General features: G+C 37.4%; 1 protein-coding gene across 2 annotated transcripts in view; it reads right to left on the reverse strand.

Annotated features, from left to right (window-relative positions):
* Positions 1 to 6945: 6945 nt before the first annotated feature.
* LOC133222776 (cAMP-specific 3',5'-cyclic phosphodiesterase 4D) overlaps positions 6946 to 12930 on the reverse strand; it is a 45208-nt gene continuing 39223 nt past the window's right edge. For both annotated transcript variants that reach the window (XM_061372812.1, XM_061372813.1), the window contains exons 7-10: positions 10025 to 10179; positions 9410 to 9532; positions 8736 to 8918; positions 6946 to 8126 (exon numbers count right to left, since the gene is read on the reverse strand). In XM_061372812.1, the coding sequence (XP_061228796.1) occupies positions 7716 to 8126; positions 8736 to 8918; positions 9410 to 9532; positions 10025 to 10179 (872 nt within the window). In that variant the 3' untranslated portion in view covers positions 6946 to 7715. The remainder of the gene's footprint in view (positions 8127 to 8735; positions 8919 to 9409; positions 9533 to 10024; positions 10180 to 12930) is intronic.

Below are 12930 nucleotides of genomic sequence, written 5' to 3' on the forward strand. Positions count from 1 at the left end.
CTGTTACTAGAAATAGAGACAGAAAGCTTTTTTGCCTGCAAATACTTGGCTATTTTGCAATAAATAGTCCTACTGCTTTATGGTTTGACAATTACTGTAATAGGAAAGGCACTTTGAAATAGAACTTCCCTCTTTCACCCCACACCCAAATCCCGTCATTTGCAGAAAGGACCAGCTCATTCTCAGGCAAAGCTAAACCAAAGTGGAATGCACAAATCAATAAATACCCTTAAGGGTAGGACCTGTGGCTCCAAGCAGTGTGTGGCACCCAGCACAACACAGCACATTGCTTACTTGTAACAATGATGTGTCCCCGGGTCCTGCTCCCCAGTGATGTACCTTCAAGCATAAAGAATGAATGAAGCCAGCTGATGCAGCTGCTTGGTCCTGCAGCCCGAATTTGTCACACACCAGCATCCACTGAGTTGGCTGCTTTGACAGCAGCTGGCTTTACTGGCTAGACAAAAAGACAGAGGGACTGTGAGATTCCTATCCCCACATGGTCAAACCTTCTCTTGGGTAAGATCTTAACCTGATCTTAACATTCTCTTGGGTAAGAAAGATAAATAGGTTATGTTCCTGGGATCCTGCTAGACAGCAAGATTCCAGGTTGTTAATTTATTTTTCCATAGCATTTTTTTCCCCATCAAACTGAATCCCCAAGCATCACTACCAATCCTGAACACTGTGATTCTAAGATCCTTAGCAATACTAAAGTTTGTTTAAACAGACTTCCATTTACTGCTTTTCAAGCATTTTTTTAGCCCTTTAATAGGCACAGATTTGTAAAGGACATTTCTCTGTGGCTGCCATCAGCACAGCATCATTGCACATGCACTGTTTCACTTACTCCTTTGAAGCATGGCTAGGGCTGCTTCTTCACTTGCTGCAAGCTTTGGCTTTGTGATATATGCAATATACAAACACAAATTTAAAACCTCACAGAGTGCTTCTGATCTCCTTCCATGCCATGGCAAAGATCCTAACACCAAGACTGGTTGATGTGGGACCCTGTAACAAACCCAGGAGATCTGCAGTCAGCTGGACTTTAAAGGTATCTCTACATCAGTTAGTTCTGCTCTTTTCATCAGAGGGGCACTGCTCGGTGTCTGCAGTTAAGCGATCCCCTGTATCAAACAGGCTTTGTATCATCCTTCAAACCAACACCACAATTCAGGTCTACCCCTAGCCACGGTTGGAACAGTCAATGCAAGCCACTAACCACAGGCTGAGAATGCAATAGGCTATGCACAGCTCTTAGTCTGTTCAGCACTTCAGTCAGTCAAAGTTTTGAAAACTGAAGTTCTTAAGAGATTTGGAGTATTAGTTTTATGGGAACTTTCAACCACCAGAAGGAACTGAAGTTTTTAAGCCACCTTTGACTCTGCCTAGCCCCATGTAATGATGGCTTATTGGCATTTGCCATAAGCCAAGTCCTACATGCATGCAACACATGCCAGCTGTACTTTACTATGTGCTGCATAACCTGAGCTTTCTTTTCCAGGTTCTTCAGATAAAAAATGGTCTCCAATGACAATGAGTATAAATGTTGATATTGTAGGCATTGAAACTCCATGGATGCTGGGAGAGGACAGGGTGAAGAGTTGGTGGCAGTGAGAAGTTCAGTATTTGGAGGTAACTGTGTAACATGACTGCTGAGTGTCTGATCTGCATTTGCTGCTACACAGCTTACCAGCACGAGAGAGTTAATGATGTCTGAGGCCACATGTTTTCTATGTTCTTCCTCTCCCTCTCACTAAGGGCTGTTTACCAAGTTATGAACTCATCCTGATTCTTGTTTAGCAGTGATGATCATCACATACTTTTAGTGTTGAAAGCTGTGCTAAACTCTGCATTGTATAAAAAAAAATTTTACTTTCTGAATGTCCACCTTAAATACATATATAGTTCTGCCTACCACAGTAACTCTAAAGACCTAAAAATATTTGCTTTATGAAGAAGCAAAAAAAATTATAGCTTTGTACCTTATGAAATGAGACAGAATCAAACTCCAGGCCCAGGGTTGCCTTTAATATTATTTTAGTTGGAGTTTATTTTCCTCTGCCCAGGTTTTATTCCTGATTTGTCACTGATTTCTGCTTGGACTTCCTATCCCCCTTTATTCTCTCTGCAGATAGCTCAACTAGTTTGACAGGAGGAAACTGGCTATTTTCTTCACCCTGCAAACCAAACTCAACTGAACTAACTAAAGGCTTTTAAGGCTTTTACAACACCTCTAAGCAATTTATTTTTTTATTATTTTTTTTTCCCTGGGAAATTAAGCAAAATTATTCTCAGCTGGTGGAGAAACTGGGCTAGTCATTCCAGTGAACACTGCATGTCCTAGCAGCTGTGACTTCTGCTTGATCTCTCTGCTGCATATAAAGAAAAGAAACTCCAGCTATTCAGACTATTTGTCTCATTAGGAAATAGAGGAGTCATTTGTTCAAAAATGCATTCAATTCCTAGAGCAGCATCTGGCTGCAGTGAAACACAGGATTCATTCTGGCTTTGCTCTGAAACTTGCCTATTCTGATGCACTATTGCCATGGACAAAGACTGCTGCCTGAGGATGTAGGAAGCAGTAGGCTAATCTTGCCAGTTTCAGGCTTACCATATGCACAGCTGTGGTACCCGAGCTGCTTACCGAAAAGCCTGTAGTAGTGCCAACACAAATATGAGATTTCTGTTTCCCTTTATAATAGCCATGATGTATGTAAACCATTTTCCCATTAGGGCCACTGGGAATACGTGAGGATGAGCCTGTGAAGAGTGACAGGCACTACTACCCAGTTTATCTGCCTTCCTGTGCAAAGCAAAGCATTCATCAGCCTCTTCTGCCACCACGGTGTGATTAAAAAGGGGTTCTAAGGATGGGTATTCCTTGTAAATTAACTCCAAATCAAAAGACTTTAAGCAACTTGAGAAAAAATTGACATAATCTTTTTTGTATTCAATCAGAAACTAATTTCAGTTAAGCAAACAAACAACAAGACCACCACTCTCACAAGGAGATGTGCATGAAACTCACTTCAGCAGCTGGACCTGCATTAAGACCACATTCTTACTCAAGACAACTATAATTTATTATATTAAAAAATAATTTATCACCAACTTACTTAGAACCAGGGTTGTCTGGTCAATATTTAACTATGGTACTGGTGGGGTTTATTTGGTATCCCAGAGTATTGCTCCTCTAGGCAATCTGTACTCTTTCAGTTTCTTTAAACCTGAAGTTTTATTCTCTCAGGATAGGCTGCTTTTGCCACTGAAGACAATGGTAAAATTTCATAAAAACTGAAACTGTATGCCTTTCTATATAACTGTACAGCACCTTTGTGGGTCAGACTTCTTTATGAAATACTACATTTAATTGACTTTGCTGATTAGCCCCTATATTTATTTTGTATTATCTACGCAAAACAGTATGATGACAACTATTCTGTAAATATGCTGTCTCTTCAGATGTCACAACTATGCAATGTATGTAAAAAATATTTCACTTGCAAAAGAAAAATCCGATAAAAGTAACTAGGCAGAATCAAACCATGCTTTTATTTCCATTGCATATAAAATTTCATATGAAGGTACTGATGTACATTACTATCCCCTATGCAGTAGAGAGGCTAAGAAACGAGTGAAAGAATAGTCATGTGCAATGTTCACACAAGTTGCCACTCTCAAGACATCCCCAAAGAATAATGAAATTATAAGAGTAACCAAAAAAACCAAACAAACCTATTCAGGACTTCTGTTGTTGCAGTATCCATTTTATACCATTCTAAACATAAGCAATCAATTTCCTTTGGGCCAGGGCTGCTAAAATCTACAGTTTGTGTCCAAAGGGAGGCTTTGTTTTTCACTGAAAAAGACTCCTTTCCCAGAGAAGTTGCATGCTACAAGGGCTGGGCATCGCTGGAATGGAGGAGAGGTGTTAACCTCACTCTGACAAAGTCATCAGCTCCAAGTCCTCTGGAACAACATGACAAGTCAAACAAACAGCAAAAGATGCTCAGTCCAACCCGCAAACTTAATACCAGTGTTATTGAAAGATCTAAAGGTTTACCACACTCCCGTAGATCTAAGTGCATTATGCTCTACACACTTGAACAAAGCCTTATACATATTTATATATAATAAAACTTTGGCTGTTTTAACACTAATATTGGTGTTGGAAAGTATTTAAAAAATTAAAGCTGTCTTTTGTTCTGCTTTATGGATTCTGTGTATATGTGATAATTTGTGCTACTGAATAAAAAGGGATGTTACAGATGATTGTAAAAGTGTATGCGTTATACCCATATAAAATCAAGCGCTTATTAGAGATGCTTTCCAAAGCTGTTTCTGAGAAATTCAGTACCGAATACAGCATCAATTTTTATTTTTTTTAAGGAGCAAAAATTGGTTGCAATTATCCCCAGTGATAGGCTGTAAAAGGATAATCGGAGAAGCAATACAATTATATTGCCAGGTGTCTGGAAAACCTTGAACTTCCAGTAGGCTCTTGAACGAAAGTTCATCGTAGTATCACGCGTATTAGCTTGTGCAGGTAACCCCATCAGTCAGGAACTAAAATATGATAGAAATGCCCAGCCCTAGCCCCATGGCTACCTTAGTTTCAAATGCAGCAAACAGAAGGAAAATATATTTTTTAAGTTAAGGCACAGCCCTGGGACCAAAGACCTGCAGCTTTTTTAATTGATACATGTTTACATACTTTATACTTTTCTTGAATCTTCCATAAACAAGCTCTAAGGTGACACTGAACATATTAAGAAGAAAAAAAAAAAAGGGGGGGGGGTAATATGTATAACACAATCATCATTCTCTTGCCAAGAGTTTCCAAAGATAGCAACACCATCCGGAGAAGGATGATGTTATAGTAAGAACTGATAATTTACAGTTAACATTACAGTATATACATTACAATAAATACATGGTTGTAAACAGACAAACAAGACTGTATTACAGGTAAGGGCATTTGGTGAGAAAAACTCATGGCACAAATAAAATAAATAACGTGTTTAGAAAGAACTGTCAAAGCTTTCTGTAAAATCCATTTCAGTCAAGTGTTTTAAACTTCTGAATGCTATTTGTTCTATTTATATTCTTTCATTATCATTTTAATAACACAAAACAATTTAAGAATTCAAATACAGCATTATTAAGTACAGTAACTTGCAAGCTAAAGTGTACTGTTACAAGCAAGGTGAATTTTCTTCCCACACACACATTCAATAGCTACTCACTGCATTATTTTTTTTATGGCAAAAATATTCAAAACACATAAAGCCACTTGTAAGTTGTTTTGTTTTAAAGCAGTGTACAATGCTAAAACACACTTTGGCAAAAGAGGAAAAAGATTGTACAATGCATTATATCCCCAGTTCTAAGAAACGTTATCTTTTCTCCGATTGTCCGTATACATGAATGCGTTTCTCACAATATAATGTCATTCTCTTCATTTACTTTCAATTAGTGCAGATACAAAACGTCTTCAAAAAAACCCTATTGGTTATTTCAGAATTCATATTGCTTTTCCATTATTAAGGTTCCAGGCACTCTTGGGGACTGAAAGGACTTTTAAATGGATTGGTTTAGGAAGAAATGATGAAGAAAAGTCAAAAACTGAGAAAAAAACATGAGTTCTCTGTATTCTCTTTCCTCCTTCAGTATCCTCTGCGCTAAAACCCTGTGAGGGCTAAAGAAACTATGACCTGGATATAGAAAAACACAAAATACATTTAAAACCTAAAATGTTAACCAATCATTTTTATTCTAGATCTCAGACACTTAACCGCCCTTCCCCCATATTCATATCTGCTAACTTATTACAAAATGAATCCAAAGGAGAAATAATGGCTGTTGCTATCTTCTTTTTTTAAGAAATCATCTTCACATTAACATTTTACAAAAATTTTAGAGGAGGGGTCTGCTAGCTTCCCTAAGCTACTATTTCCCATCTTATATGTTCCAACCTGCAAGAGGAGGAAATAACAAGAGTGGAAAATGACAAATATGAACTCCTACCTCTCTTTAACTTTTCAAGTTACAAAAGCTTTCAGTACCCACCAAACTGAAAAGCGGGATTCCCAGCACAAGCTGGGTAAAGAATGGAAAGGTCTGAGACTGAAATAATGTGGAGTCAACAACTCTTGATGCATTAGTTATTATTTAAAAACATAAAAAGACAAGACTGACCTGGCTCTTCTTGCAAGACAGACATGAAAAAATAATGCTATCATTACTATTATGTTATACACAGATTAGCAAATGGTTTACTAGATTATTAACACATAAGAAGTCAAGACCGAGACAAAATTTGAAATATTACACTAATGCTTTTTTTGCCAGAATAAACATCTCATACATTATATTAGCCTGTTCTGATTTAGCAGTCTACAGATCCCAGCCAAAAACAGTCTGGGAATCACTTTTCAGAGGGACAAAATTTTACAGCAGAAGAACTGCTCTTGTATTAAGATGACAATTCATTACCTTTCTTTTCTAAGTCCACTTTACTAGAGCTCTAGTCCTGCAAATCCTAGTCTTAGTGGTTCAAGATGGTTTTGCTGGGACCACTTGTTGCAATAAGACAGAATTGGCAGGATTAGGCCACTACAAGGGCAAAATCAAAACATAAATTCCTGTAATACATTTGGGAAAATAGTGATGAAACTAACACACAAAACAAACTATCATCCTGCAAAAGTTTTATGTAACAAAGGATATTAATGGAATTCACTAATATATAAAATACTTTTACAGCTGAATATTACCATGAGATTCTAAGGTGCAAAAAATATAAGGAAAGGAGAAAAAGTATTATCCAGTGTAGCACAGATTTGTACTGAAAACTCGCAAGTTACTCTTTGTGAAAAAAATACAAAAACAAAGAAAAAAACAAACAAAAACAAAATCAAAAAAGAAACCAAAAGAAACCTAACAAAACAAACAACAACAAAACAACAAAAAAAAAGTGGCAGATGAAGTCTGAAAGTGTTTTTCTTTAAATATAATACCTCAGTATAATTAATAATAAAAGTAAGCTCTACAAAAGGCCTCTCTTCTACATAATATACAAAATGCAGAGATTAGTGCAACCCACTGGGTCACACTTTTTTCAATCACAATCAGGAAGATTCAAAATCACAAAATTAAAAAATTTTGCAATTTTCATAGCTCATCTTCCTGTTGGTAACAGTATCATGTTGTGTCTCATTATTTATGACATTTGTTTTCCAGTAGGAACCTCAGTTTATTTTTATCTGTTTCCTTTCGTGAGAAACATTATCCAATGCTTTGCTTGAATTCAAAAACTATCAAAGCATATTAGCATTCGGTCGACAGCTGCTACTCCTCTGAAAACATTTGCTGTATTTAATCCTACCTCACAAATGGAAAGCTTATGAAGATGTAGTTTATGGATGTTCCCACCCCTGCTTTCTGATGCCATGCAGGTGAAAATTTCTTTTTCAATATTCCTGAGTGCCAAACTGAATCATCAACATCAGTTTTGATCAACAAACATTCCTGGAGATGACACTGAGTTGTGACTATGATTGTAGTCTATGTCATATGACATAGGCTACTGATGACATTCCAAAATCCATTACCCAATTAAAAAAAAAAAAAAAAGAGAGAAAAATGAAAATAAAAAGAAAGAAAAGAGAAGAAAGGAAGAGAGCAAGAGAGAAAGGACTGCATCCTCCTTGCTACGTGTTAGGAGTATGGTCTTCTACCACACAAGGTTCTGTCTGATTCTCCTCCTCTTCCACTTCTTCCCCTACTTGCTCATCAAGAGGAATTTCAGTGGATTCTGAATCCTGGGTGCAAAGAGTCTTAGAGTCACTGCAGCTGGTGTCTTCTTCTACTTGACTTCCACTGTCCTTTTCTGTGTCTGACTCACCATCTTCCTCCAGTGTTAGTTCAAACTGGAATTTTTCAGGTTGGGTCTGCTTGCTCTCTTCCTGGTCATCAGCTGCAGGAGAAGGACTTTGAGGGATTGTGCTCTGGTACCATTCTCGATTGTCCTCCAGTGTATCTAAGATTTCCTGGGCATCTGGGTGAACAAGATCTGCCCATGTCTCCCACAGAGGATGAACAATATAGTCTATAAAACCCACCTGTTTCAAATAATACAAAATGAGGATAAGCTCTTATTCACAACCATGCTTTTAAATCACATAAAATATGAAAAATACAGCACTAATAAGAGACACTAGATACGCTACCCTAAGGTGGCTGAAAGGAAGTCATGCTGGTTTACGTAGTGAATAGGTTCTTTTACATTTATGTTTACATTTTACATTTACATTTCACATTCAAAAGTCTGATTCAGGACATTGGATAAGGGCTTGGAAAGCATTTGCTCTCAAATGAACTGTTCATTCCAAACAACTCCACTGCATTTAGTGAGCCAAACTGATTTATATTTAATTCTGTTTCTGAAGGAAATCCTAATGAATGGCTGTACAACAGTTTTTTGACATGTATACTACATCTGACGTTATGGCAGTGATGGAATCCCTTCAGCAAGGGCACTGTGATGCATTATATTTTCATACTAAAAAAAGCTCAGCTCCCCTTTCTTCCTATTCAGGAGCTGAATTAATTTACTAGGAAGAAAAAAAGGAAATAGTGCATTCAGAAATCAATCAAAACAAGGCTACAGACCACGATTTTCTGTTAAATTGTCATATTGTGTTATTTAACTGCCTACTCAAACCAATTACCTGTGATTTTTCTACAGATGCATTGTGCTTATCACACATGGGACTTATCTCCATTCCCCTCTCTCTTTCCCGATCTCCCTGACGAAAAAATTCCTCCATAATTCTGTCTGTCCATTGGCGGTAGAGATCAAGTGGCTTAGTTGGATTGCTTAGATCTGCACAGTGCACCATATTCTGAAGAACCTAAAAAAGATTGAACACCTGTGGTGTTATTACACTGGGAAAAAAAAAAAAAAACAACAAAAAAAACCAGCTCCATTTACACTTTTGGTGCCTGTGAAACAGAATCTTGAAAATATATGTAGTGCAATATTTATTCTAAACAGCAAAAACTTGGGTACTTAGCTATTTTTCACACTTGCAGTAATAGTCATGAATGACCTCATTTCTGTTGCTTCTGCCTGTATAAGGCACAGAAAATCTTTGAGAAAACATCCAGTCAGGTGCCAGTAATTTGAATAGAAGGCCAAAGCCTCGTTTAGTCCAGAAGTACTCTAGTACCTCATTACTCTCTCAGAGTCACACTAGAGGGAGGAGTCACTCTCAGAGGGAGCACAGGGAGTCATGGTGTAAGAAAAGACAGCTGACCTAATCCATGCTGGAGAATGGGCAGGCCAATGTTAACTGAGGATGTAAATTGATATAAGCGACCATTTGCAGGTGAACTTTCTTACCTGAATTCTGTCTGAATAGTTATCAAGAAGTAGGACACCAGAACTGGTCACTTTTTTGGTTTCAACCATAGTTTTTAAATCAGCCAACAGATTCATATGCTTAGACATGTCTGTTGCAAGTACCTTGAAAGAAAAAAACAAATAAACATTACATAAATTACTGATTTTTAAAATATCTTTAAACACTTAAACAGTTCTGCAGTGAACCACTATTTCCTGTGTCTTCATACACTATAAAAGTGAGCCATGTATGTCATCAGTGTTGAAAACAGTAAGTTTTCATTTTGTTTAACAATATGACAAAATGATTGTTCAGAATGATCTGATCAGCCTAAACTCATCATCAGATCAGCAGTAAATTTATAATTGTGGTGGTGAAATAGTATACATGTCAGAACAAAATCAGCTTGAAGGAGGATAGTGTACCTTCTGAAAAGGTATAGATTGTTGCTGAAACTGAAAACAACACACTATTCATGTTAGGATAAGACAATATAACTTCAAACTTTTACTTCATTGGCTATGGGTCTAATGACATGCAATTTGTCATAAAAGCTTCTGTGATTTATTCAATTTGCTAGCACTATGCAAGAGGGACTCTCAAACAGAACTCACAATGTCAATGACCATTTTCCTCAATGATTGCCTCTGTTTTTTGCTCAAATTCTGGAAAATGTCACAATTTTCTTCCTGCAGCAGCTTGAAGCCCACAGCTAAGTGATGATTCTCCAGTACCGATGAGTCATTGTACATCAAGGCAAGTTCAGAATCTGCAATAACAATTGCAGGGCAGAATGTTACTATAGTCTGTGGTTCTCCCCAGCCCCTTAAGATTTTTTAAATTTATTACATTCATAAAGATTTACAGAAGAACTTTTAGAAAGAGAGTTCTTGTAGTATCAAAACTTACAGATTAATAACTGAACATCTCAACAAATAAAGGCAAAGTACTTTGAGGAAAATAGAGAAAACTCTTTGCAGTGAAGCATGCCTGGAGTAGCAATAAAAAATACAAGGAAGGTATTTTTCAGAATGCATTTTTATATCTGCATGAGGTCACATGGAAAATATATGTGTAACTACACCTGAATTAAAACACATACTGAAGTTTTCTCTTCTCATGCCTTTCTCCACCCCAACTACTAAAATTCCATTGTTTAAGACAAGTTGCAGCTATCCAGCACACAGACCCAGGAATATACAGATAAGGCCTTGCTGCAGGTCAGGCACAGAGCACACATCTAGGTTTTCAAACCACATCTTTCTGCAGCTAGCGAGAGCACTCAGATACCTCACCGATTAAGCCAATGGGTCATCAGTCCATGACAACTGGATATTTTGAGAGGAGGTTGGCAGAATGGTAACAGTGGCTTGAAAATGCAAGTAGTGGCCTTGCCTACTGCCACATATTTGAGTGTGGTCAGCACCAGATGCTGTAATGCTGCCTCCTCCAACAGAAGTATTCTTAACTCAGTATGTTATGAGAGTAACATACATCTTCCTAGCAATGCTTCCCTAGGCACACAGAGGTCTGCATTGCTCTCCTAGACCTGCTGAACATCTAGCTCTAACAAATAAAAGCAGCTACGACAATTATCTGCACAGCTTTGATTTCTACCCAGGGATACCACAATGTCAGCTCACGTATGTTTTAAAACACAGCTTGCAAATGAATCTGCCATAGAAACCAAATACTTTTAATGTAATCACACTTGTCACATGCAAAACTAATTTCTATTTATTACAGCTGTTCTATTCTAAACCTAGCCATATGTCAGTCTATTCCACTCTTTGTCTTCTTCTTCAACAGCTTTGTTTTAAAATCCCTCTGGCTCAATGGGGTGCCTGTAAAAGCTCTACTCTTCAGATTTCATTAGTCTCATTATCTATTCTCCTGCTGTCTTAGATCGATCTTTTGAATCAGGAAATGTTTCCTCTACCTTTCCTTATCCTGATGGCAACAAAACCATAATAGCAAAAGGAAAAAGAAAGTGAATTTGTCAAATGATTTCTCTTTCATTTTTCACAGAACATTTACAAAGCTTGCCTACTTACAAGTATGTCAGACACTAGTTTATCCTTTCAGACAGCCTTCTGATGAGCCCCAACTGCAAAACACTCGACACTGCCAAAATACTTTGAAAGAGCTGAAGCTACAGACAAGAGCTAAAATGTGCCCAACCTTGTAGGAGGTGGAAATCAAAGAAAGTTCTCCCTTAGTAATCTCTGTAACACATTAAAAGCTTTTCAAGATTATTTGTCTGGAAGGTCAGAGTCACACTGATCAAATAAGCATCATCTCTGACGCTAATATAATCCATCTTTGTTTATTCTTTAATACCATTCAAGAGAGATCAGCTTTTTAGACAAGTGCATAAGAGACTAAATCCTTAAAGAGGGAAATAATATTCAGAAATCACATGCAAGCAATTATAAAAAATAGCAGAAATATGACAAAATGTACATACTTTAAAGTACCTCTAATTCTTTCATGCTTTCTAAAAACGTATTCTTAAACTTAATGAAACATTAATACATTGTGTGGTTCACTGGAAAACAAAACTTGATGGAAACAAATTATCTTCTACAAGTTAGGAAAATTTAACATTTAAGAGACCTAAATTAGATGGTCTTTATCGGTGTTCCTACAGTTTCCTCCTTGCACACAGGGGGATGTGTGCACACAGGGATAAAATCCCTTTTTCTTTCAGCCTGGCAACAGCACTTCCAGTTAGTGATGTACCTGATTGACACAGAAGCCTTCTCTATCAAAAGCTGAATTGAGAAAAACAAGGCATTTCTTCTAAGGCATTAAATAAGCAGCATCAGAATCACTCCTAACATAGCTGAAGTTCAACTGTCTTCAGAGAATGAAAGCTTTATGTACCACTACTTGCTCCTTCAAATAGTTGGTCATCCTGCTTAAACCTAAAAAGATCTGCTGTTTCCTCACAGCACCTCAGAGCCACCAATATATCCCAGTATTCAATCTGTGATTAAAAAAATAAAACTTTACTCAAACATTTAGGTGTTACACACTTTCATGCACACGGCTTGAGTCACCTCTCTTCCTAGACAATACTGTTGAACTGTACTGGTTACCAAGAAATCTAAAGTCAATCCCAAGCCTTCTCCATACAGATGAGTCATCAAACCGAATTTCACTACAGGGTGGCCCTTAGGCCATTAAGGGAAATAAAATTAGATGACAGCTAAACCGGAGTGAAGATCTTATTTGAATGTAGAGCAGCAATGAGTCAGAAGAGGAGCTCCCTTCAAACTATACCGCTGACTCAGGTCATGTTATTTTAGGACCAGTGCAATAGATTCACTCAAGTGCTGAAATGACAGTATCTAAGAATGTGCAACCAGATGGGCCAAATACACAACCCTAGGTATGCTTCCATTTCTGCAGTTTTTTCTTCTTATGTGCTTGGATTATTAGTATTCCTTGTCTCTAAATTGAAGAGACATCAATTTGATAGATGGACCACTCAGTGGATAAAGAACTGGATGGACGG

This window comes from Neopsephotus bourkii, unplaced genomic scaffold (genome assembly GCF_033783945.1).
Source record: "Neopsephotus bourkii isolate Nb327-2 ecotype Australia unplaced genomic scaffold, CSIRO-AGI_Nbou_v1 NB_1618, whole genome shotgun sequence".
NCBI classification, from domain to species: domain Eukaryota; kingdom Metazoa; phylum Chordata; class Aves; order Psittaciformes; family Psittacidae; genus Neopsephotus; species Neopsephotus bourkii.